This window comes from Denticeps clupeoides, chromosome 15 (genome assembly GCF_900700375.1).
Source record: "Denticeps clupeoides chromosome 15, fDenClu1.1, whole genome shotgun sequence".
Taxonomy (NCBI): domain Eukaryota; kingdom Metazoa; phylum Chordata; class Actinopteri; order Clupeiformes; family Denticipitidae; genus Denticeps; species Denticeps clupeoides.
In genome coordinates, this window is record NC_041721.1 from 2,613,391 (window position 1) to 2,638,238 (window position 24,848).

At 51.9% G+C, this 24,848-nt stretch overlaps 4 protein-coding genes across 12 annotated transcripts; 1 reads left to right on the plus strand and 3 right to left on the minus strand.

The window, feature by feature from the left end:
- Positions 1–134: 134 nt before the first annotated feature.
- On the minus strand, positions 135–12,282 carry tulp3 (TUB like protein 3). 5 transcript variants are annotated; one of them, XM_028954523.1, is made up of 12 exons: positions 12,201–12,282; positions 8,476–8,532; positions 7,785–7,836; positions 5,708–5,870; positions 5,451–5,627; positions 3,249–3,382; positions 2,977–3,168; positions 2,797–2,909; positions 2,142–2,259; positions 1,932–2,030; positions 1,655–1,826; positions 135–797 (listed from the first exon to the last, which is right to left on the minus strand). In XM_028954523.1, the coding sequence occupies exons 1-12, from the start codon at positions 12,212–12,214 to the stop codon at positions 664–666; spliced, it is 1,425 nt and encodes a 474-aa protein (XP_028810356.1). In that variant the 5' UTR covers positions 12,215–12,282; the 3' UTR covers positions 135–663. The 5 variants fall into 5 exon arrangements, with proteins under 5 accessions (XP_028810356.1, XP_028810355.1, XP_028810358.1 ...); XM_028954522.1 differs by lacking the exon at positions 12,201–12,282 and adding an exon at positions 9,715–10,080; XM_028954525.1 differs by lacking the exon at positions 8,476–8,532 and having other exon boundaries at positions 12,201–12,259.
- An 889-nt stretch (positions 12,283–13,171) lies between these two features.
- On the minus strand, positions 13,172–15,036 carry rhno1 (RAD9-HUS1-RAD1 interacting nuclear orphan 1). Its single transcript, XM_028955258.1, has 3 exons — positions 14,972–15,036; positions 13,923–14,104; positions 13,172–13,822 (listed from the first exon to the last, which is right to left on the minus strand). The coding sequence occupies exons 2-3, from the start codon at positions 14,082–14,084 to the stop codon at positions 13,172–13,174; spliced, it is 813 nt and encodes a 270-aa protein (XP_028811091.1). The 5' UTR covers positions 14,085–14,104; positions 14,972–15,036.
- A 131-nt stretch (positions 15,037–15,167) lies between these two features.
- On the plus strand, positions 15,168–19,576 carry foxm1 (forkhead box M1). 4 transcript variants are annotated; one of them, XM_028955357.1, is made up of 9 exons: positions 15,168–15,236; positions 15,443–15,775; positions 15,849–15,979; positions 16,687–16,881; positions 16,998–17,126; positions 17,261–17,323; positions 17,514–17,565; positions 17,648–17,778; positions 18,649–19,576. In XM_028955357.1, the coding sequence occupies exons 2-9, from the start codon at positions 15,475–15,477 to the stop codon at positions 19,297–19,299; spliced, it is 1,653 nt and encodes a 550-aa protein (XP_028811190.1). In that variant the 5' UTR covers positions 15,168–15,236; positions 15,443–15,474; the 3' UTR covers positions 19,300–19,576. The 4 variants fall into 4 exon arrangements, with proteins under 4 accessions (XP_028811190.1, XP_028811192.1, XP_028811193.1 ...); XM_028955359.1 differs by lacking the exon at positions 17,261–17,323; XM_028955358.1 differs by lacking the exon at positions 15,168–15,236 and having other exon boundaries at positions 15,402–15,775.
- LOC114765268 (cystine/glutamate transporter) lies at positions 19,507–24,393 on the minus strand. Of its 2 annotated transcripts, none has more exons than XM_028955361.1 (13): positions 24,273–24,393; positions 23,880–24,127; positions 22,319–22,445; positions 22,104–22,219; positions 21,891–22,016; positions 21,714–21,813; positions 21,596–21,640; positions 21,396–21,519; positions 21,221–21,324; positions 21,047–21,143; positions 20,251–20,400; positions 19,970–20,147; positions 19,507–19,706 (listed from the first exon to the last, which is right to left on the minus strand). In XM_028955361.1, the coding sequence occupies exons 2-13, from the start codon at positions 24,109–24,111 to the stop codon at positions 19,642–19,644; spliced, it is 1,464 nt and encodes a 487-aa protein (XP_028811194.1). In that variant the 5' UTR covers positions 24,112–24,127; positions 24,273–24,393; the 3' UTR covers positions 19,507–19,641. The 2 variants fall into 2 exon arrangements, with proteins under 2 accessions (XP_028811194.1, XP_028811195.1); XM_028955362.1 differs by having other exon boundaries at positions 21,392–21,519.
- Between the last annotated feature and the right edge of the window lie 455 nt (positions 24,394–24,848).

Consider the following 24,848-nt stretch of genomic DNA (forward strand, 5'->3'; position numbering starts at 1 on the left):
AACGATTGGCCGGTCAAATTCACAACACGCACACAGAGATGATATTCCGACGGGCAAAAGGAATCGAAATGACCCTGCATCTGGAGCTGGCTGCTGGGCGGAGCTTCTTCCGTTCATTTCTGCCGATTCCGCACTCCGTTTATTCCGATTATTAAGGCTTTTTTTTTTTTTAAACAAAATCCCTTTTCCAAGTTTAATTTGTACATCAGCTACACAAACAAGACTGTTAAAAAATACATTTCACAGTAAAACTGAGGATTAAGGATTAATTCTACCGATGCTTTGAAGAAAGAAGAAATATGAACCCGCATTGCTGGCCAGCACAGCGTCAGGGGTGGAAAGTAAAGGGTTCTGCGCCGGTCTGTAGGGTTGGAAAACCCCCGGCCGGGACTTACGGTCCTCTCTGTCCAACCCGACGACCCCCACCAACACAGAGACATTAAATACCAACAACAGGACAGACAGGGTTAACCTTTTCTTCCATAAAGGCGCTTCTGCACCTCTACTGTAGTGTTGTAGAGGAAACTCCTGATTTTCATCCCCAACATTTTTTCAGATTTTATTCTTAAAAAAAAAAAAAAGCACTACACACGACAATGTCCTGACGGAGGTTCTTAGTCCGTAGCGTTCGAGAATTGTGTGTGTAAACGGGGCGGGGCAGCATCACTCGCAGGCCAGTTTGCTGTCGAAGCTGGACAGGCCGATGGCGAACGCCTGCAGGGCGCACATGGGGTAGTTGAAGTCCAGCGTGAAGACGTCCTCAGCCACCCTCCCGAACTGCATCACGATGTAGTCCGCTGTAGCAGCAGAGGGAGAAGCTCAGTCCTGGCGACTGACCCGCCAATCACAGACAAACCCCACCACCATCTTGCCCGCCCTTGTTCAGAGACGTTACCTTGATAGCAAATTCTAATGGGTGGTAGTAGCCTAGTGGGTTAGACACCTATGAGCCAGACGTCCAGGAAGTCCCAGGTTCTGTTAGATGCAGTAAATATAAATCCAGTCTAAAGGTCCCCTATCATGAAAATGTGACACTTACTGAGATGATTTAACATTAATACGAGTTCCCCTAGCCTGTTTATGGTCCTGCAGTGGCTTGAAATGGTGATAAGTGTACATTTACACCATTTATCAGAAGCCCTTATCCAGAGCGACTTACAATCAGTAGTTACAGGGACAGTCGTCCCCCCCGAAGACACTCAGGGTTAAGTGTCCTGCTCAGGGACACAAGTATAGTAAGTGAGGTTTGAACCTGGGTCTTCTGGTTCATAGGCGAGTGTGTTACCCACTAGGCTAGTACCACCCTAGGTGTAAAGAGTGCTTTGGTCATTCTGCTTCACCGTTCAGAGGGCAGCAGCTCAGATGGTCTGATCTGATCTGAAATTTGTCCCCTTATGTTGTCATTGCTTCCAAACGTGTGAAGCATTGCAGTTGCTCGGTGATTGGATTCATTTAAATTTTTTCTGGAATTTTTTTTCCCCTAATTTGGGAAAGAGACTTTTCCGTATTAGGGGGCATATATAAAAGCAAAAAAAAAAATCATGTCAGGGGACCTTGAAAGTTCACTTTAGTGCATAATTTTGGTCTGAATCTGGCAACACCGCACTGGCGAAACAGTACATTTGATTTTATTGTGACACAGACAGACACTCACGGTCATTGTCATGGACGATCTGAAAGTTCTTGACCGACGCCTGAGTGACGCGGCCGTGGAAGTTGAGCACGTAGGACTGTGTGTCGTCGTTCCACACAGGCGCCTTGTTGTGCAGCTCGATCAGGTTGTCCAGCGAGTGATTCTGCCACTTGCTGAGCAGTGTGTCCTGCTCCTGTAACCATGGAAACGACCATGTTAATGGATCTTCGCTTTCAACGTGTTTTTTATAGAATTTTGGATTTAGAGGGAAAAAAAACGCAATAAACCGGAGACTCACGCCGGCAGGCCGAACTGGCACACGCTCAAAGTTCATATTCATTCCCGGGATAATTACGGTCATCTTCCGTGGCCCTTTAAAGCCCAGGACATTGGTCTCCTGCAGGGGCAGAAAACAGAACTAATTTTAAAAACGCGATCGTGCGTGACGTGAAGGAATCTTTAAATGTCAGTTATGAAGGCTGTAGGACTGTGTTGCAGGACGACTCACGTAGCAGATGGCCGCCAGCTCCTGCCGCAAGCTGCTCTCCTCCAGCAGAGTGCCCGGGTTCTTGCTGGGGTTGGTGCCGTTGTCGTAGACCGTGAACTTGGTGCCCATCAGATTAGACCTTTAACACCCCGAGAGATGAGAAGAGATGGAAGAACACCGCTGCACTCTAGCTTATTTACTTATTGTAAGCAGTGGTGGCCAAGCGGTTAAGCAAGCGGCCCCCGAATCAGAAGGTTGGTGGTTCGAATCCCGATCTGCCAAGGTGCCACTGAGCAACACACTGCTCCCTGGGCGCCTGTCATGGCTGCCCACTGCTCATCAAGGGTGATGGGTTAAATACAGAGGACACATAAGTAAAGAGAAGTGATTGTCACATGTGATGCACAGCACACGGTGCACACGGTGAAATGTGTCCTCTGCATTTAACCATCACCCTGAGTGAGCAGTGGGCAGCCATGACAGGCGCCCGGGGAGCAGTGTGTGGGGACGGTACTTTGCTCAGTGGATTCGAACCGGCAACCTTCTGATTACGGGGCCGCTTCCTTAACCGCTAGGCCACTACTGCCCCCATTTCACTGTGTGCACCGTGTGCTGTGCATCACAAGTGACAATCACAATCACTTAGATCCTGGCTCTGAAAAAAGACAAGACACACCTCAGCTTCCCAACGAAGCTCTCGCCCTCCCTCGACAGGTCAGTGGCGTCCACGGAGATCAGGTAGTTCGACGTCTTGCTCTTTTTCCTCTTCCGGCCCGCCAGGAGGAATATCTTCCAGAGGAAAAATATTATTTTCGTAGCTACACGACAGACGGGCCTGGATGACCACGCCTCCTACCTTCTTGCTGTCCTCTTTCTCCATGTGCATGAAGTAGGTGGGGTAGAGACCGCGGTCCATTCCCTTCTTATCCCGGGTGATGCGGCACTTGACTGTGACGCCTCGTGGGGCGGGCCTCAGCACGAACTCCTCCAGGTTGTCCACCTCGAGGGACGAGCCCTCGGCCGTGGGGGAGCCGGAGGTGACGTACTCCTGCCGAGGGGGGAGTGTGATGGGACCGTGGCGATCGCGGAGTTGTAAATAAGGAAAGGAATAAACAGACGGTGGCTCACTGTGCTGGACTTGACGCTGGAGGCTGACGGTGGCCGCGTCGACTCTGTGTTGGGTGACAGCGACCGAGTCGGATCTTGATCATCGTTGTCCCCATCGTCACTGCTGGTCTCGTACTTCATGGTGGTGGGGAGTCCTGAGAAAAGGAGAGAACCTGAGGAACCTTTTCTGCTCTGAAGGTTCAGTCCGGAGGTATGAACAGGCCTCCCCCTTATCCCCTCCTCAATTTGACCCCGCTAGGGATTTTAAACCTTTTATGCCAGTCGTGAATTTGAAGTAAAAAACAAATTATTTTCCATATAATAAAAAATAGGGAGGTTTTGGTGCTGATTTAAAGTCTTGGACTGGTCGAAGGTAAACAACAAAATTGATTTGATTGCATTAGTATTTTTGGTGTAGTGTCAAACGCTCCCTCTCAATTACATGAGGATTTTATGGCAGGTTTTGTGTGCGCACATTTTTGGCCATGAAGGTGACGGAGGCATCAACAGAGTATGGATGAAATATAAGAGTAAAGTGCTAAATGCTAAAAATGGACTGATGATGTTGATTTGGGAAAGAGAGCGGCTTCCCCATCATGCAGCCCGAACGCCGGTCGGACCACGGACCCCGCCTGAAATATTCACTTTTAAAATAGACCCCATCTGCATAAAGATGAAGAGGAGGCACAGACGGAGCCGACGATTGGAGACGGTAGCCAGGCGACCACAGCGGAACCCTGAGCAATCAAGCTCCACTTTAAAGCATTTAATACAAGCTGTAACCGGCTTATTCAAGCATTTAATATCAGCATGAGAAAATATCTCAGACGGCAGAACCTGCTGCTATAAACATTGAGTCCCTAATTCATAATCAAGGTTCTAACAATTCAGTTTCCAAGTTTGTAGTAACGGGGAAACCCAGAGAAAATCCCTATAGCCGCTCGGGATACCGACGTCCCCCCACGCAGAGAGACAAACAGACTAAACATTTCCTTCCAAATGAATTCTCATTTATTTCTGCCTCCAGAGAGAGACTTGCAGCCAGATGGCTCATCCTCAGTCAGTAAAATTGGGACTCCTGAGCTCGACTACTCATCATTTTTAACTCATTACGTTGCAGTAATAAATCTATTTTCTTGGAGCTGATCAATACTCCAATAAAACAATATTTTAGATACTTCCTGAGCTAAAAAGCAGCACAGCTAACATTGGAGCTGATCAATACTCCAATAAATCAATATTCTTAATACTTCCTGAGCTAAAAAGCAGCACAGATAACGTTGAAGCTGATCCATACTCCAATAAATCAATATTTTATATACTTCCTGAGCTAAAGAGCAGCACAGATAACATTGGAGCTGATCCATACTCCAATAAATCAATATTTTAAATACTTCATGAGCTAAAAAGCAGCACAGCTACCATTGGAGCTGATCAATACTCCAATAAATCAATATTTTAGAAACTTCATGAGCTAAAAAGCAGCACAGCTAACGTTGGAGCTGATCCATACTCCAATAAATCAATATTTTAGATACTTCCTGAGCTAAAAAGCAGCGCAGCTAACGTTGGAGCTGATCCATACTCCAATAAATCAATATTTTAGATACTTCCTGAGCTAAAAAGCAACACAGCTAAGGTTGGAGCTGATCCATACTCCAATAAATCAATATTTTAGATACTTCCTGAGCTAAAAAGCAGCGCAGCTAACGTTGGAGCTGATCCATACTCCAATAAATCAATATTTTAGATACTTCCTGAGCTAAAAAGCAACACAGCTAAGGTTGGAGCTGATCCATACTCCAATAAATCAATATTTTAAATACTTCCTGAGCTGAAAAGCAGCACAGCTAACGTTGGAGCTGATCCATACTCCAATAAATCAATATTTTAGATACTTCCTGAGCTAAAAAGCAGCGCAGCTAACGTTGGAGCTGATCCATACTCCAATAAATCAATATTTTAGATACTTCCTGAGCTAAAAAGCAGCGCAGCTAACGTTGGAGCTGATCCATACTCCAATAAATCAATATTTTAGATACTTCCTGAGCTAAAAAGCAGCACAGCTAATGTTGGAGCTGATCCATACTCCAATAAATCAATATTTTAGATACTTCCTGAGCTAAAAAGCAGCGCAGCTAACGTTCAGTACTCCATCTGATCAATACTCCATCCATCAGTAATTCCCACCTAGTGAGAGTGTGAGTGTGTGTCCACCCTCACCCTGCAGCAGCTCGTGGATGTCCGTCTTGGGCTCCAGCAGCGTCTCCGTGTCCCCGTCCCGCTCCGGCTCCTCGGCTGGAGGAGACTGCTGCGACGGCAGGCCAACGGAGAGGATCTGGGCCTTGGTGCCCTGATCGGGGGTCTCTGCGCCCAGGAACGCCGCAGGGCCATCGATGCCTGCAGAGGGTCAACATACGTGTGTCAAGAGGTCACGGACGCAGCTCTGTTGAACAGGGCACATTTCGTGACGTCCTCACCATCCAGTATGACATCACTGGTGATGCTGCTGCGAGGCTCGACCAGCGGCGCCTTTTCCTCGCTGCGCCGCTGCCGTGGGTGCCGGGTTCTGGCTTCCGGGTTGGGCTGGACCATCAGGGGCTCTTGCCGTTTTCGGCGCTGCTTCTGCTCCAAGAGCGCCCTCTGTGGATCATGGGGACACATGCGGTCAGGATTCAACATTTCAACCGGTCACTAATTCTACACGGAAAACAGCTAAAAAATTAGACCCACTATGAACTTCCCTCAGCCAAAATACAGCGGAAAACCTTCAGACAGATAAATCTTTTTTTAATTTTCTTTTATGTGGTCGCGCAGGGCCTTACGTTTACGGCATTTACCAAATTAAAATCAGTAGTTACAGGGACAAGTGTCTTGCTCAGGGACACAATGGTATTACGTTTGTGGTAGTAGCCTAGTGGGTAAGACACTCGCCTATGAACCAGAAGACCCAGGTTCAAACCCCACTTACTACCATCGTGTCCCTGAGCAAGACACTTAACCCTGGGTGTCTCCAAGGGGGGACTGTCCCTGTAACTGCAGACTGTAAGTCGCTCTGGATAAGTAAATGTTAATGTAAATTGAGTGGGGTTCGAACCTGGGTCTCCTGGTTCATTAGGCGAGTCTGTTACCCGCTAGGCTACTAGCACCCTACGGGTCTGTGCGTGAAGCAGCGAATGCTGTGTGATCTGTGGCCGGCCAGGTTTTTGTTGGAGGGGATCTGCCCGGGAGACCGGCCTCGTCACCCCGAGAAACGAGGGGAAAAAGTACCCAGGAGACAACAAAGCGGCGAGTGAGTTCTTTAGTAAATCTCATAGCCTACAAACGTTTTGTAAGCACCATTCACTCCGGTTCATGCTAGATGTAGAGTTCTAGCTCTGTTAGTTCGCTCCATATTTTATTTAGTCGTTGTTTTAATTACCGCTGTAAAGGTAAAAAACGGTTCCATCTTTATAGAGAATAGGTCGCTCTTCCCACTGCCAGCGGGACACTGGACCCTTTTGTGGTCACCATCTGAGAAGTGGACGTCCGCGCTGGCCGGTCCAATTACGTAACAGCCGGGAATGGAGAAACACAAAGACGTGTCTCAGATGAAGAAGTGGACTGGAAAAGGCCGTTCTGGCGCCCATTCATTACGCTCATTAACACGGAGAGGCCCACGAGCACGCTAAAGCGCCGCAATCCTCGTTACGGAAGGAGAGCGAGTGGGATATGGTAATGAGCAAACCGGCCGGTGAATAAAGTCCTCTGGACACGCGGAACATTTCCTCGATCGCTCTGCTGGTCGCTCAGACAGCGTTCAGAGTCGCTCTACTCGCGTGACATTTGCCTTTTTCGCCCCAGGAGAGGCTCATGGGCCTCCGGTCGCAAAATGTTGTTGATGTCGGATCGGCACCAGAATCACAGCCAACGTATAATCATCATCGTCGTCGTCATCAAAGGTCGCCTATGTAATCAGGGAATACTCACTTCTCTCTGAGGGAAAAACCTCACACGCCTGGGATTTCTACAGAGAAATCCAGAATCCAGGAAGTGTGTAAATAATCCCATCAACACACACGTCCGTGTTCCACTCGCTCCAAACACACACACACACACACACACACACACACTCTGAGAAGAGGGAAGAAGGAAACCCACCATCTCCAACGACATCCCTCAGAAAGCAGAAGTGCTCCTCAGTCCAGCCACAGAGACCAGTAGAGTGCAGCACTTGTCTCGGGCATGTTCCGTCCTCCAGAGCGCCAACTCTCACTCTCTCATACACACACACACACACACACACACACACACACACACACACACACACACACACGGCATCCGAGCCCACCGAACAGAGAGAGGAGGACTGAGGAGGACCACACGGGGGGTGTGGACTGCACAACTCACACACACCGTTCCATGTTAAAGGGCCAGCGCAGCACCGTTGGTGTGTTTATAGGAACGGGCGGGACGCGCGAGTGTCTGGCACTGGAGTTCTGCCTGACTTAGACCTGCGGGGGCATTTCAACACACACACACACACACACACACTCAGCCAGACCCCCACAGTCTTACCTGCTTCTCCAGTTTCTGCTGTCTGAGGCTGAGGCTGTCATCATCCAGGCCGCTGAAAAGACAAACAGAAGAGAACTTCCAGCAAACCCTCACACAGGACGTGGACCGGCCGCAATGTCCCCACACCTGTCCCCTATCCAATGCCTCATGTGCCCACTTTCAAACATCAGGACCAGAGGATGTGAATCAGTTGAATGTGGCCTTCTAGATGGTCTGTCTGCCACCCCTCACAGTGTGTGTGTGTGTGTGTGTGTGTGTGTGTGTGTGTTAAATAAGTGAAATAAAACCGTTTTTTGACTCATTGTGGATTCTTGCTGGATGTGACTCAGTCTCTCCCAGCCGGAGGAGAGGGGGGGGCGCTCGGCGCTCCTCCTCCGGTGGCGTGTCGGTGATGCCTACAGAGGCGCACTGAGTCACTCGCCACGTCACCGCGAGACCCGCTGGTGAGAGGGGACGTCACTTCGCCAAGCAGAACCGAATCTACACAGGAAGCGCCTTTCTTATTTTACCCGTTTCTCTCCTGTTATTACTCGGCCAATGACGGACCGAGCGAGCGCTTTCCCACAATGCACCGTAGGAGAATTCTCCTGTGCGTGTATCATACGCTGGCTGGCCCCGGGCGAGCGGATACGGTCCCGTGGCGCTGCCGCCCCGGTGCGTGTGGTGCGAGGGGGCGGGAGCCGCCGCTTACCTGCCGGGTAACAGGGGCAGCAGGGAGTTCGCGGAGCAGCCGCCGGAGCCGGAGGGCCTCCATGGTTACGGAGACGCGTGCGAAGGACGTGGGAGAGGCGGGGAAGAGCATTCATTAGTTATTAGCGCTCCATGTCGTCGGGCCACAATAATAGATCGACATAAAGTGACCTCGCAGGATGTGAGTTTGACGCCCCTGATCTACATTTACGGCATTTTACCAGACGCCCTTATCCAGAGCAACTTACAGTCAGTAGTTACAGGGACAGTCCCCCCCCCGGAGACATTCAGGGTTAAGTGTCTTGCTCAGGGACACGATGGAAGTAAGTGGGGTTTGAACCTGTGTCTTACATTTACATTTACAGCATTTATCAGACGGCCTTATCCAGAGCGACTTACAATCAGTAGTTACAGGGACAGTCCCCCTGGAGCAACTTAGGGTTAAGCGTCTTGCTCAGGGACACGATGGTAATAAGTGGGGTTTGAACCTGGGTCTTCTGGTTCGTAGGCGAGTGTGTTACCCGCTGGGCTACTACCACCCTCATGAGCCGGGCTGCAGGAAATTTCCAGCTGAAAGTACTTTTAAATAAACCTCCAGCCCGTCATATACATACATCCGGGCCCCCGTTCCACGCGGAATTCACCATGAACAGGAGCCGGGGGGACATTTCTACCGTCGGGAGCGGAAGAGTCCGTAATTAGAGCTGCAGATCTGGCACAGGCTCCGGCGCGTTTAAAATTCCGGGCTGCCGATTTAATGTCCCACTCAGATTAAAAAAAAAAAAAAATGAGGGCAATTAAAATGTAATACCCCGGGGACAATGAACGGCATCAGATGGAGGTAGAACAGGAGGGATTATTTTAGAACAGGATCCCGGATTAAAAGGGTTGGTAGTAACACACTCGCCTATGAACCAGAAGACCCGGGTTCAAACCCCACTTACTACCATCGTGTCCCTGAGCAGGACGCTTAACCCAGAGTGTCTCCGTGGGGGACTGTCCCTGTAACTACTGATTGTAAGTCTCTCTGGATAAATGCCGTAAATGTAAATGGATTAGTCGCAGGAAAAAAGCCGCGAAAATACATTATTGATGCCCGGTTCACGGAACGGGACATTTTACCCCGAGCTGAACAGTAACGGTCACGACGGGAACCGCGCCGCCGAGGCTCTGAATAAGTAAAAACGCAACAGGAGAAGCCCCGACCCTACCGGCCCGGGCGGGCGCGGCTGCGGGTTACCTGTACGACCAGCGGCTGTAGACGGGCTGCGCGCTGCTCTTCGCCGCGTCCATGGCGCTACTGCCGCCGTTTGGGCCCGGCCCTCTGCCACCCGCCAGCCTCGGGTCAGCGGGGACTCGCTCTCGTAGGACCGACCGAACGCTTACATGTGGCACAAACACTTCCCGATTCACCGTGATGCACCCGTTTCCTGCCGCTGACCAACAGCAGAATAAAAATACACCGGCTGGCCACTATATTACAGACACCAACAGCAGAACAGGTTGCGGGTTCGAATCCCGTAGTGCCAAGGTGCCACCGAGGCCCCTCGATGAAGGTACCGTCCCCACACACTGCTCCCTGCATCACATGTGATGCAGCACAGCGTACGGTGCACACAGTGAAATGTGTCCTCTGCATTTAACACATCACCCTTGTTGAGCAGTGGGCGGCCATGACAGGCGCCCGGGGACCAGTGTGTGGGGACGCCGCTTTGCTCAGTGGCACCTCGGCGGACCGGGATTCGATCCTTCTGATTATGGGGCCGCTTCCTTAACCGCTAGGCCACCACTGTCCCACCTGCTGTCATGGCTGCCCACTGCTCACCAGGGGTATTTATGGTTAAATACAGAGGACACGTTTCACCGTGCTGCAGTGTTTCACAATGATAATCACATCACTTGCACTTCTCTTTAAGATGGTCTGTAAGGTCCAGAAGGTACAGAAGCGGAGCGGAGCAGTGCTGGCAGAGCAGGGCCGTCGGGTCTTTAGGGAGCAGTTCTGTTGGGGGTAATTAATCCCTGCCAACGCAAATGAAGGAAAAACAACAGGAGAGCCTCCGTCGGGACGCTCCTTCAGACGACCGTGACCAGTGACGTCCAGAGCGTACCGTGAGTCGGCGTGATGCGTTCCTGTGACCCCCGCCACCACCGTCTGTGGTCAGCATCAAGGCAGGCCAGATGATGGAGCGAGTTTCAGTTCTCGTCCCCTGATCACACCCTGTCCCCGGTGCTCAGGGTTACAGGCCAGGATGAAGATGAAAGGGTTCTTCACCCAGCGCCAGGCACCATCAGCTGTGGTCTCAGCAAACTTTATATTTTCTATGGCTTCATAACATTTGCAGAGGCTCTAACTGGACTATCTTACACTGGGCAACGTCCTGAGCTAAATGCCAAAATCACAGATCTCGCCTGGGGACCTCCAGAGCATGAAAGAGGGAGGAGACGAGTCGGGACACGATGGCACGCGTCACCGTCACATTCTCCTGGGCAGCCACAACGTCATCAGGCCTTGATTCTAACGAACAACAAGAAGGAACCAGGTGAATGATCCTGGAGCATCGGGACCTGGTGTGATGGCTTCTGCACGATGATGCTGCAGGACAAATCCAATCGGCAAATTCGCTAAAATCACTAAACGTTCTGGTCTTTCGGGTAATTTAATGTGCTGGATTTTATTAGACAGAGTTCGATCCGGTCTGGAACGTCTGGAGATACGGGTGATGAATCTTGAGTTGAACTTGTCTGCATGTGGCACACAACATCACTGCAACTTGATTAGTGAAGGTGACAGTGGTCACTGTCTTGGTAGAAGCCTAGTGGGTAACACACTCACCTATGAACCAGAAGACCCAGGTTCAAACCCCACTTACTACCATCGTGTCCCTGAGCAGGACACTTAACCCTGAGTGTCTCCGGGGGGGACTGTCCCTGTACATGCTGACTGTAAGTCGCTCTGGATAAGGGCGTCTGGGGCAGTGGTGGAAGTGGCCCTGTAATCAGAAGGTTGCCGGTTCGAATGCCACTGAGCAAAGCACCGTCCCCACACACTGCTCCCCGGACGCCTGTCATGGCTGCCCACTGCTCACTCAGGGTGATGGGTTAAATGCAGAGGACGCATTTCACTGTGTGCACCGTATGCTGTGCTGCTGCGTATCACAAGTGACAATCACTTCACTTTAAATGCTTCTTACATGAAGACATTTTTTTAAAATGACAGATCATTTACAGTAAAGGAGCAGAACTGGGTGAAGGAAGCGTGATCAACTTTTAACGAGAGAAGACTTCTGATCCTCGGCCATCGCGACGACGAGAATTTCCGCACTTTTCCCAGGAGAAAAAAAAATAAAACTTGGGACGTCTGGCGGTTCTGGCGTTAGCACGACGACTAGCCTGGCCGGGAGAAAGAAAAAAAAAAGATGTACCGCCTCATCCAGTCCTTCAGATCCGGTCGTTCTGCGCTCACGGGTTGTTTAACGAAGACTATAAAACCGTGCGGGACTCGGACCGGCTGCTTCAGCCGATCTGCCCCCTCGGCGGGTTCGGTTCGCGGTACCGTTAGCTGAGCGGCTGAGGCGAAGCTCGGGTTCGTCTCACGGTGGCCGCGGCTCCCGGGCTGAAACCGGGACGTGGCCCGCCGCGCCGACCGCGGCTTCGTTTAGCCGACCGACAGCGATTAATCTCACGCCGGGGATAAAAAGCGGGGCGAAGGCGGGCGGGTTAGCTTACCTGGGGTAACTCATGTTTATCCGCGGTTGCTATGGACCCTCCGCCACGGCTGCGCGCTCACTGCGCATGCGCGAAAACCCACGCCAAACTGGAAGAAGGCCACGCCCACGCGAGTACTGGGCGGGGCCCGATAGGACTTCTTCATTTCATATTCATTTATGGAGCTGAGCGGGATTTTCGTTTCGTGCATCTGGAACGTGCTAGAAGACCTTTTTACTCCTACAAGCGAAAGTCTACAGACAGAACGGGGGCATTGGCCTAGCGGAGAAGGAAACAGACTTGTAATCAGAAAAGTAAAGTGAAGTGACTGTCACTTGTGATACACAGCGCACGGTGCACACAGTGAAATTTGTCCTCTGCATTTAACCCATCACCCTGAGTGAGCAGCGGGCAGCCAGTGGCACCTCAGCGGTTTGGGATTCGAACCGGCAACCTTTTGATTACCGGGCCGCTTCCTTAACTGCTAGGCCACCACTGTTGTGGGTTCGAATCCCACATCAAATCAAGGTGCCACTGAGGTCCCCTTGATGAAGGTACCGTCCCCAAACACTGCTCCCCAGGCGCCTGTCATGGCTGCCCACTGCTCACCAAGGGTGATGGGTTAAAAGCAGAGGACACGTTTCGTTGTGTGTGCTGTGTTTCACTTCACTTCAAACATTGTGTTGCAGCTCAGAGTCTCTTTCAGTCCCCCTGGAGACACCCAGTGTCTTGCTCAGTGACACGATGGTAGTAAGTGGGGTTTGAACAGTGGGTTACACACTACACTAGTCTACTACCACCCCCATGAATCCGTATTTGACATTGGGAATCGATTTCATATTTATGTATAAACATCAGCTTAGTTTTCATTGAAAATTGTCATTTTAAAAGGTCCATTTAAAAACGTAACAAGAGTAAATTGTGTGTGAATTTCATAGATTTTGCAGACCATTTTTGTTCAAGTTGTGCATTCGCCTCCTTTATTCGTTGCATCAGCTGCTGTTTACAGACATCTGTGCGTCTGTGAGTTGTCCTCGTTTCACTAGTAGCCGCATCACGGCGGTCCTGCTCCTCCACGTCACCCGTAAGCCGTAGTCCCTTTCTGGAGTGTCCTCGACCAAGATCTCCGGACTGGGGGAGCGTGGGGGAGTCCTGGCTTTGCTTGGAGGCCAAAAGAGACTAAGGAGGGACGGTGGAGTCGCGCCATCCCTCGACGCCTCCGGAGTCGCTATATCTGGAGGTGTGAAGACGCGGCTCGCGCCAGGCGAGGAGCGGCTCGCAGAAGCACCGGCCTTATAAGTTCCATCGGGGACCAGAGCCTGCAGAGGCTTTGTGAGCACGTCGGTCATTTGATCTGCTCTCGCAGCGCCTGGGACGTTCAAGGGTCTTTTCCTAATACAAACTGCCCGCGGCGGCGTCCTCATGTCCTGGACGCTTGAAGCGCTGCACGAAGGCACGTCTTGCTGGGCTCTCCGCTCGGGTCCGAAGGACAGTGAAGGATATCTACAAACGCTGACCTTTTTGACCTTAGGCAGAACATACGGGGAATTCAGGCTGCGAGTGCCGCTGATGCTTTGGAGCCTCTCCCTCCGTTGCTTAGCTCGACGCTCAGGGATCTGGAGTTGGTCAAACTGAGAAGACACCTGTAGAAAAAGAAATCAGGAAAAAATATGAGCGAGTGCGCCACCTAGCGCTGCGTTTACCATTTAACTCAGATACAACTTCCAAAGGGGGGAAAAGTACCCAAGATGTTCCATTTTGGTGCCGAATAAGGGACCTGGGGTTGGCCGCGCTCCGAAGCCTTGGTCCATAATGGTGCGTCTCTCCATTGAGGGGTGCTTCAGCAAAAGCCAGCTGCAACTTGTTGGGGTTCAGCGGGGTCTTTTTTCGCCCGGCACGGGGCATCAGAAGTCATGGCCGACCACCTAACACCCCCCCAATCCCAAGAATTTATTTAATTTTTTTTTTTTTATTATTACTTTATTTTTAAGGCAAACAGCACAACACAGAGCTACGTAACTACATACAAGTTTAAAATTAACATGAACACTTTTAGAGTTATAGCCAGCATAACAGCTGAATGTGCTGTTGGGTGATCGTAAAGCTGATGGGTGGTAGTAGCCTAGTGGGTAACACACTCGCCTATAAACTAGAAGACAGGTTATGTCTAAAAAAAAAAATGTTTTAAAACTAGGCTAAATATATGTGAAGGTAATAAAGAAATAAGGTAATAATGAAATAAAGAGCCAAAGTGAAAGTATACATGCAGCAAACTAAATTTGACTGTTGATGGTGAGGGTTGAAGTTGTGGGGGGTTTCGTAGATTGTGCGTGTGCGGTTGCTGCCCAAACGTCGCTTTTTACATATTTTTTTACTACATGTGTAGTAAGTGTGTAGAAGCCGATGGCGGCGCTAACGCTACACGGCTAACTTATCGACTTAAATTCAACATCAAATGCAAATCATTAAACCATAACTATCCCACCAGGAGGCGTCAGATTTTGAAACGTGATGCGGGTGGTAGTAGTCTAGTATGCAACACGCTCGCCTATGTACCAGAAGACCCGGGTTCAAACCGAACTTACTACCATCGTGTCCCTGAGCAGGACACATAACCCTGAGTGTCTCCAGGGGGGGACTGTCCCTGTAACTACTGACTAAGTCGCTCTGGATAAGGGCGTCTGGTAAATGCTCTAAATGTAAATGAACGTGAAGAAATTGAATCTTGAAGCAGCACAGCAGCGATTAATCGACCAATTCGAACAAATAACAAAAGATTTTGTTTACATTACCCAGCCTGCCTTGTCGAACAACACACAACAGGGAGAAAGTCGAGTCGATGTGGCCGAAGCTGCTTGTTTCGGGCCTGCCTCCAGACGGGCTCCCTGATTGGTTTAAATCTGCCGCGACGCTCGGAAGCGCCTCGCCCATTGGACGAGCAGGTGTCACGTGTCCGGAACTGATCGCACTGCGCCAAAATTCAAAAATCACTTCGGCCATGAACAGAAGGCGCTTGAGGGTCGCGGCGCGGGTTTCAGAACGCGATCGACAATGAAGGTCGGTTCTGTGCGATCCCACGCCAGCTTTCCGACGAGCGCCGCGGGACCCGCGCGTCAACACTCGCCGAGAGTGAAACGTTCTATTCTCCGGTCGCCGTTTCACGCCGCTGTGAAACGACGCGGAATGTCGTCGGTTTAACTGATTAAATCCGCGTCGGCTCACTGTCTCGGCCGTAATCGCAACCTTCTCGCCGTTCTACCTAGACGTGAAGTCGCTTCCCCGGTCCCCGAGCAGGATGAGACGGAGCCCCCGGAGACCCCTGATCCTCAAGAGGCGGAAGCTGCCTTTCCACAGCCATGAGCCGGCCGCCGCGCCCTCCGCCGCCCGCTGCGTCCGCATCATGGATCACCCCACCATGCCGGGCACGCAGGTGGTGCTCATCCCCAAGTCCGCGGACCTGCAGAGCGTCATTGGCGCCCTCAGCGCCAAGGGCAAGGAGCGCGGCCCCCAGGGGCCAAACCGGTTCATTCTGCTGAGCGGCGCCGGGTCGGCCGACGCAGCGGCGGACAGGAAGCCTCTGGCCGAAATTAAGACGCGTGAGTTTAAGGGTGAATATTTTTTTTTCTTTTTTTGTAAAAACTGGACAAACCTCGACTCTTGTTCGTTTAGTGAAGTCGGAACTGGAACGTCGTCCGCTGAACGACAGCCTGACTAACATTCAGTGGCTTGAAGACATGAAGAGCGACTGCCTTGGGTCTTCAGACAAGGAGAACCATGGAGCTGGTCGTCCAGCTGCACAGGTAAATAAGAAAAAAATGAGCGTCCACTTTCTGAAAGGTCCCATGACATGAAAATGTGACTTTGTGAGATGATTTAACATTACTAAGAGTTCCCCGAGCCTGTCTGTGGCCCTGCAGTGGCTTGAAATGGCGATAGGTGTACAGAGCGCTTTGGACATTCTACTTCACCGTTCAGAGAGCAGCAGCTCAGACAGTCGGATCTGGAACTTGTCCCCTTGTGATGTCATAAGGAGAAAGGTTATCTCCCGTTTCTCATGCTTTTTTCCGCCGATTTCCCGCCCCTCCCCTAAAACATTATCTCCACCGACCGTCATGGCTTCCAAACGTGTGAAGTATTGCAGTTGCTCATTGATTGGATGTAAAAATGAGCAAAATCGACACGACATCCTGTTGGTGCCAAACATTGTGGTTGGTGGATGTTGATGACGAATGTCCCCTCGACTTCTCCTCGTCCCGCCTCTCTCCTCCTCATTAGCATTTAAAGCTACAGACAATCTCATTGCGAGACTGGATCAAAGTGGCTGTAATTTTGGGAAAGAGATTTCAGGTACAGTATTAGGGGACGCTAAGGCTGATGTCATGGGACCTTTTTAAATAAGTTTTTTTTTTTTTTTTTTTTTTAATATTCTTGCTAATTGTCTCTTGTTTCTAGGTCAACATAAAACGAATGTGCTGCTATATTTCTCTTTCGTAACTGTGTTCCTTAGCCACCCGGAGATTGTGACAACGCAAAACCTCCCGCCAAGGACCCCCACCCCGGTCGGCCGCCGTACTCGTACATGGCAATGATTCAGTTCGCCATTAACAGTAACAAACGCAGGAAAATGACACTGAAGGAGATCTACACCTGGATCGAGGGGAACTTCCCGTACTTCAGACACGTGGCCAAGCCCGGCTGGAAGGTAAAAAGCCCGGCTGGAGGGCCCCCCTCCCAAATCCTGCGGCGCGCAATTTTACACCGTCTCCCCCCCCCCATCCCCCCCCCCCCCCCCCCCCCCCCCCCCCCCCCGACCTGTAGAACTCCATCCGGCACAACCTCTCCCTGCACGACATGTTCACCCGGGAGACCACGCAGGACGGCAAGGTCTCCTACTGGACCATCCGGCCCGAGGTGAACCGCTGTCTGACGCTGGACCAGGTCTACAAGGTGGGTACTGTAGTGTGTGTGTGTGTGTGTGTGTGTGTGTGTGTGAAGATGCTCTTGCTCTGCAAAACACTGACTTTCCAGGCAACCCTCTCTCCCCCTTTTTCGCCGTTCCGAAACGTCCGGTGCCGCCGCAGCCTGTGGCGGACGATGCCGCCGCCTCCGCCTCCTCTCCCGCGCCGCTGGTCTGTGACCGACAAGTAAGACCCCCCTCGCCTTTTCGCCCGCGCGTGTAGAGCAGCAGTGCAGGTGGCCGGAGAGGAGCGCCGGCTCCCGGCGTCTCCGGGCGGGGCGCGCAGGGTTAGGTCAGGCCGTTGCCGGCGAGGTCGGAGCCGGACTTCCTTCGTGTGTTTTTTTTTAACGCCGCGACTCTCCGGTGTGTTCCGACAGCAGCGGAGACGGGCCGCCGCGGAGCCCCAGAGGACGTGCGCGGCTGGATCTGGTGAGGAAGGTCGGACCCGGCGGTGAGACGGTTTGCCCGGATGCGCAATGTTAACCCCACTCTCCCTCCCTCGCTCACTCAGAGAGGACGACGAAGCGGCCGCTGCTGCCGCGGACGGACCCGTACCTGGTGCCCCTGGCGACCCCGCTCTTCCTCCCTTCCTCGGCCCCCCAGCAGCCCGGTGTGGGGAAGAAAGTCCGCATCGCCCCCAAGGTGCCGACTCTCCAGACGTTTTACATTTACAGCATTTACCAAACGCCTTATCCAGAGCGACTTACAATCAGTAGTTACAGGGACAGTCCCCCCCTGGAGACACTCAGGGTTAAGTGTCCTGCTCAGGGACACAATGGTAGTAAGCGGGATTTGAACCCGGGTCTTCTGGTTCATAGGCGAGTGTGTTACCCCACTAGGCTACTACCACGTTAACCAGGAGCGGCTTTCATGCTCCGAGAGAGGCAACATAGTCGTTTAAAACCGGAACATCCGATTCGTGTAAATGCGAATTAGCCTTCTAATCGTCCGCGGTCATCATTTGCGTTCGTATTTACATCCAGTCTGCATCATCATCATCATGTTGAAACCCGGAGCTCCAGGTCATTAGAAAAATCCTGGACGCCATGAAAACGGTTCAAGTTCTGGAAAAGTCATTGAAATGTGATTGGCACATGAACGTATAACGGAGTACGTGGCTCCCGTAAGACTCCAACGTTGCTGGCTTTACGTAGTGAACCACTGCGCGTTCCTTCGCCTTTTCGAAGTCGTGTAAATTACGGCTGATGATCTACGCCGGAACGTGATCTGGTCCATTTTACTCGAACCCGCAGGAAGAAACGCTGTCGTTGGAAGTGAAGCTTTTCGGGGTCCTTTTATTTATTTATTTATTTTCTCCCTTTCGCATTTGCGCAGGAATTTCGGAGAACGTGTGGTCATGAAAATGTGCTTTAGAGTAATTGAAACGTCGTGGAAATTCTTGTGAAACTCGTACAGCAGGAGCCTGGTCGATAAAAACAGTAATACATATATATGGGAAAATCGATTGTAAAATGCAGAATGCCGGTGGCATTTTTATTTTTCTGATTAAAGGTCGCACAGGCCCCTCCCCCCACCGCAGACGTGAAGGCGGAGCCTGACTGCGTCCCCATCTCCGTGACGCCAGCGGTCCCTCCACCCTGCGGCAGGACGAGCGGCTCACGCCGCAAGCAGCGACTGGCGCTACCGTCCACCAAGGAGCCCGTCCTCTTCTTCCCCAACAGCACTTTCTCTGACTCGGACGCGGCCTCCGACGTCTCCGGCACCGAGCCCGTCAAGCACAAGCCGGACAGCCCCGGCAAGGACTACAGCTTCAAGACCCCCGTCAAAGGCGGCCATCTCGCTTCGTCCACTCCCAGCAAGCCCGGGTCCTGGGGCGGGACGCCCCTGACGAAGGGCGGCCGCGACGTCCCGGACTTCAGCCCCATCCACACCCCCAGCGGGCCGAGCGTCACGCCGAGCCGCGAGTACGCCTCCTACAGCTTCACCAGCACCCCCTTCAAAGAGCTCCCGCTCTTTGGCTCCCCCCGGGACCTCCTGGTGGGGTGCGGCACGCCGGCCAGACGCTCCCTGACCGAGGGCCTGGTGCTGGACACCACGAACGACAGCCTGAGCAAAATCCTGGTGGACGTCAGCTTCTCCGGCATGGACTACGAAGACCTGGGAACGGGAAACCTGTCCCAGTTCATCCCGGACCTACTTTAATTACTCCCGTTATGCTCTTATGAAACCGTATATACAGTTTGTGTCTGTTTTTGCTCCTTAGATCCGTTGGATGAATGTATGTAGTTACTCTTTTGCACATATTACTAATATATTTGTATATAGCGGTTGGACATAAGTGGTCATATTTGCGTTATGACACTAGCACCCCTCAGAACACACAAGACGAGCGTTTAAACTGCACCGGTTTATTAGCGATGAGCGAAATGTACGTGTTAAAATGTTTTTTCCTCTTTCTCAATATATAATTCTATAATTTTCTGCGTCTGGTTTTCTTCGCTCGGCTGCTTGTGCCGTTTTCTTCCTCCCAGCTGCTGTCGGTCCTCAGTAGGTCTGAACCTCCTGCCGGGCGACTTCTAACAGAATCTGGAGCTGCCTGCTACAGAATTCTGGAAGAGAAAAAAAAAACTGCTCGTCACGTCACATTGCTGGCAGCGGTGGCCTAGCGGTTAAGGAAGCGGCCCCGTAATCAGAAGGTTGCCAGTTCCAATCCTGACCCATAAAGGTGCCACTGAGCAAAGCACCGTCCCCACACACTGCTCACCGGGCCCACTGCTCACTCAGGGAGGACAAATTTCACTGTGTGTACCATGTGCTGTGCTGCTGTGTATGACAAGTGACAATCACTTCACTTTAAAGCATTGGGGCTCACCGAAGGCCCGCAGGAAGCGGGCGGGCAGCCGCTGGCGGTGCACGGTCAGGTAGTAGACGGGCACGCCGGTCAGCGTGAGGGCGCAGCTTCTGCCGGTGTTCCAGGGGTCCGAGTACAGAGACAGGCCCACGATGAACATGCACACCAGCGTGAAGGTGGCGACCACAGCCAGAGGAACCTGGTTTACACACACACGGGCCAACACGGCAGTTCTGATTGGCCGAGAGAGTCACTATATCACGCCTTCGGTCACCAGTACGGCACGACCTGAAATGCCCCACCTTGAATGGCCTGGGATGCTGGGGATATCTGTAGCGGTGAACCAGCAGGCCCAGCGTGGCCAGGGCGATGAAGAACCAGCGCGAGAACGAGGAGAAGTTGATCAGCTGGAAGATCTCGCCCCGTGCGATCGTGATCACAGACAGGGGGTACTGCAGAGGGACGGGGGGGTGTGTGTCAGATGGATCACAGGTTCACATCACGAAAACGGGATCTAAGTTCATACTGTCAGTTACAGGTTAAACCTACGGAATCCATTTAAGCCAGTGGGGGCAGTGGTGGGCAACGGTTAAGGAAGGGGCCCCGTAACCAGAAGGTTGTAGGTTCGTGCCACTGAGGTCCCCACAAACTTCTCCCCGGGCGCCTGTCATGGCCACCCACTGCTCACCAAGGGTGATGGTTAAATACAGAGGACACATTTCACCGTGTTACCATGTGCTGTGCTGCTGTCACTTCACTTCAACACTAAGGAGCAAATCGGACCCGGTTTCCACAAAAGTGAAAATGACCATAAAACTGCATATAATATTGCTATTTTGATGCTAGTGGTAGTAGTCTAGTATGTAACACACTCGCCTATGTACCAGAAGACCCAGGTTCAAACCCCACTTACTACCATTGTGTCCCTGAGCAGGACACTTAACCCTGAGTGTCTCCAGGGGGGGACTGTCCCTGTAACTACTGACTGTAAGTCTCTCTGGATAAGGGCATAAATAATGAAAATGATCACGGGTCGCGGTGTCCGCATGATTAGTGACCCCCGATTTAAGCGAATGTCCTTGGAGTAGCTGCACGTACCAGCAGGAGCACGGCAGGCATGGGGGTCTGCCTGCGGATGTGAATCATGGAGAACAGAGTTGGCCAGTGGCTCTCCCTGGCCCCAGCGAACATCATCCTGGAGGCCAGAAGGACAGCGTGAGAGCTCCAGCGTGGACTCCACGTGGAGTTCGTGGCGGGTGGCAGCACACTGACCTGGACGTTCCGAAGAAGCCCCCGTTCAGGGCCCCAAGGCAGGACACTGAGACCAAGATGGGCACCACCGAAGCCAGGCTTGGGATGGCACGGTCGGCGAAGGTCTGCAGTGGAACATCACGATGACGTCAAAGCACAAAAGACACACGAACGTTCACACGTTTAATTCACTGACCACCGCGACGGCTTCAGACATCAGGAGCTCGTCCGCGGACATGATGGCGTAGTACGCCACGTTGACCAGCACGTAGAAGATGGTCACCAGCACCATGGAGATAATGATGGCCAGTGGGATGTTCCTGAGAGAAACGCATCGTTCAGACCGGCGCCGATCGTTCGTGGGTCACGTGAGGGATTCTGGATGCGGGGATCTACCTGGTGGGGTTAATCACCTCTTCCGTTACGAAGTTCAAGTAAAACCTGCGAGGAAGTGAGAGCAAGAGATGAAGGCGAGTTTACCAGCGAGTCAGATCTCCATTCGCAGCATACGCACCATCCGCCGAAGGCGTACAGGCCGGAATAAAAGGCCAGCGGGAGGTTGGTTAACGTTGCAGAATCGGAGATGAAGGCGCCCTGGAAGTTTTCCGTCCGCCCTGAAGAAGAGACACGCCCGTTAACCCCCCAGCCCCGCCCACAATGCAGACGTGTCTGCAGCATCCTCTCTCCGCACCTTGGGCGAGAGCCATGATCCCCGGGCCGATGATGAGGACCAGAGCGAACATCTTGACGAAGGTGAGGGCGACCTGCGTCCGAGAGGCGAGGGTGACGCTCCAGCTGTTCACCGCCACCACGAACGCTGCGACGAAACGGGGGGGCGGTCAGTCGCGGGGAGACGAGAGGCCGAGCAAGGAGGACTACGGAGGTGGCCGGACGTTGCACTCACTGACTCCCAGGATGCTGACCAGTTTGACCAGGGCGTCCGGCGCCGAGCAGGGTGTGAAGAAGGGCTCCACCACGTATCGGCCAAAGGCGAGGGAGACGTACGACGCCACAGCCGGTCTGAGGGGTACAGGCACAGACGACAGACTGAGAAGAAGCAGGGACGGACAGGAAACGACGCTAATAATAATGTATAGGCAAAAAAAAACGGCAAGTGACCTTATGAAAATAAACTCCGCCCAGATGCGCAGGAAAGCAGGCAGCGGCCCTAAAGTCTCCAGTAAGTACATGTAGTGGCCCCCGGATTTCTTGAAGGTCGTTCCCAGCTCGGCGTAGCAGAGAGCCCCTGGATGGACATGGACGTGTAACGTTTTTCAAAAAAAAGGAACTACGTATTTTGCATAGAAGTCCGCCATCGTACAAATTCATCTTCCACCTTGTTGCATATTGTCCACAGAAAGCAAGAATAAAGTCACCACTCTTTTTTTTTTTTTCATTCACAGAATCGAAAAGTTGTAATTGATTTTGTGCACTTAATTGACACCGCCACCCGCGACTGTGTGCACACACGCAACTCTGAATACCCCAGTATTGTGCAACGTGATCACAAGATTTGCGAGTTTGACACTCTGTAGAAGAACACGACCATGCTTGACGATCCGCCAAGGCGCCACTGAGCACACACTGCTCCCCGGATGCCTGTCATGGCCGCCCACTGCTCACCAAGGGTGATGGTTAAATGCAGAGGACAAAATTCACTGTGTGCACCGTGTGCTGTGCAGCTGTGTATCACAATGACAATCACTTCACTTTATTTATCTTTATTATATGGCTGGATCGATCATGTGCACACACGCAACTCTGAATACCACAGTATTGTATCACATGAGCACTAGATTTGCGAGTTTGATACTCCACAGAAGAACGACAGAATTCCACACGACCGCTCCAACGCTGCCGAAGTTCTCCGAAAAGTCATTTTGTTCGCTTCATTTTGGCCATTTCTGCCACTGACGAACATCATTTTATGAACAAACTGACTTCCTGTTGTTGATAACATGCATTCTGAGACCAAAACGACATTCTTTTGTTGACAAAATGCCCTTTTTTTCTCATTGACAGAATGCATTTGGGGACGAAAGGCCAGTACGAATCCACTGAGGTGCCACTGAGAAAAGCACCGTCCCCACACACTGCTCCCCGGGCGCCTGTCCCGGCTGCCCACTGCTCACCAAGGGTGATGGTTAAATACAGAGGACACATTTCACCATGTGCACCGTGTGCTGTGACAATCACTTCACTTTATTATATGGCTGGATCGATCATGTGCACACATGGTTCTCTGAATACCACAGTATTGTGTAACGTGATCACTAGATTTGCGAGTTTGATACGCCGTAGAAGAACACGACCATGCTTGATGAGGTCTGGTGGGTTCGTTCTCACTGAAACATCGACCGAATTCCACACGGCCGCCCCAACGCTGACAAAGTTCTCCGAAGAGTCATCAAAATGTTGAAATGACTTTTTTTGTCCATTCCTGCCGCTGACCAAGAGCATTTTATGAACAAATTGACTTTTTGTCATTGCCAACACACATTCTCCTGACAAAACGACATTCTTTGTTCGGCTGAAATAGACAGAATGCATTTGTGGACGGAAGGGCTGTATTTTGTGCATAAAAATGACCGCCTGACACTTGGCGCCCTATCAGCGTGCACACATGTTCCGTATAAGTAATCGCATGCACGGTTTATATGTCCAGGGAGATTGTTCTTACCAAACAGAGACAGAACTCCACACAGCGTCCACACAACCAGGGACAGTCCAACGCTGCCACTGTTCTTCAAAACCCCTTTGGGTGCGATGAAGATGCCGCTGCCCACCACGGTGCCGATGATGAAGGACGTGGCGGACAGCAGGCCTATGGACCTCTTCAGGTGCACCGCTTCCGTCTTCCCCGGAGACGCTTTCTGTCCGTGTCCCGCAGGCTCGGCGTCGATTCCCTCCATCCTGGCAGACAGCAGACTGCAGCAGAACACAGAGATGTAGCGCCATCATCTTCGTCACACGTACACAACATGCTTGCATCATTAGAAAAGCCACGGGCTCCGTCCCAACGCCAAAGTTTCTCGAATGTGACGGAGTAACGGTCAACTGTTCCAGAACTTACCGTCCGGCGGTGTGGCTGGGAGGGAGGTTGTTCCTGCCCGAGGAACCGGGGGAGTAAAAAAATGCACTCCTCCCCTTCACGCTCACGTGCGCCTCTTCATTTTGAACCCCCGCTGCTATTCTCCTCCCCTGCTGGCTCCTGCCGTTACCCCAGTAACCTGGACCCCTAAATCCTGCCGGGGAACAAAGGCGGCACCCTTTCTGAGCCTCATCAACATGGCCGTTTAGAGGGTCAAAGCCATTTTGCCGCCACTCTGGTGTGTGTGTGTGTGTGTGTGTGTGTGTGTGTGTGTGTGTGTGTGTGCACATAGATGGAGGAATTTACCACGGGGGCTTGGGGGCTCTGGGGTTGTGGGGAACCCCCCCACCCCCCTGAGTAGAAGCAGCTGCAAAACAACCCAACTTCACGTCTGACCCAGTTCGTCGACAGCATTTCTTCTCCATTGCTGCAGGACAGTAACGAATGTCGTTTGGTACAAATGTTGGGTGGTAGTGGCCTAGTGCGTAACACACTCGCCTATGAACCAGAAGAGCCAGGTTCAAACCCCCCCTTGTGTCCCTGAGAAAAACACTTAAG

Coding starts and splice junctions, on each gene's coding strand:
- tulp3 (XM_028954522.1), bottom strand. CDS start 9,767: ATGGACGCGGCGAAGAGCAGCGCGCAGCCCGTCTACAGCCGCTGGTCG. Junction 5,871..7,784: donor AGCAGAAACTGGAGAAGCAG/GTAAGACTGTGG, acceptor CATGATCCACAG/AGGGCGCTCTTGGAGCAGAA. Junction 5,628..5,707: donor CAGTGATGTCATACTGGATG/GTGAGGACGTCA, acceptor GACCCTCTGCAG/GCATCGATGGCCCTGCGGCG.
- rhno1 (XM_028955258.1), bottom strand. CDS start 14,084: ATGCCCCGTGCCGGGCGAAAAAAGACCCCGCTGAACCCCAACAAGTTG. Junction 13,823..13,922: donor ACCAAAATGGAACATCTTGG/GTACTTTTCCCC, acceptor CTTTTTCTACAG/GTGTCTTCTCAGTTTGACCA.
- foxm1 (XM_028955357.1), top strand. CDS start 15,475: ATGAGACGGAGCCCCCGGAGACCCCTGATCCTCAAGAGGCGGAAGCTG. Junction 16,882..16,997: donor TGGCCAAGCCCGGCTGGAAG/GTAAAAAGCCCG, acceptor CCCGACCTGTAG/AACTCCATCCGGCACAACCT. Junction 17,127..17,260: donor CGCTGGACCAGGTCTACAAG/GTGGGTACTGTA, acceptor GTGCCGCCGCAG/CCTGTGGCGGACGATGCCGC.
- LOC114765268 (XM_028955361.1), bottom strand. CDS start 24,111: ATGGAGGGAATCGACGCCGAGCCTGCGGGACACGGACAGAAAGCGTCT. Junction 21,641..21,713: donor CTGTACGCCTTCGGCGGATG/GTGCGTATGCTG, acceptor ACTTCCTCGCAG/GTTTTACTTGAACTTCGTAA. Junction 20,148..20,250: donor AGCATCCCAGGCCATTCAAG/GTGGGGCATTTC, acceptor TGTGTAAACCAG/GTTCCTCTGGCTGTGGTCGC.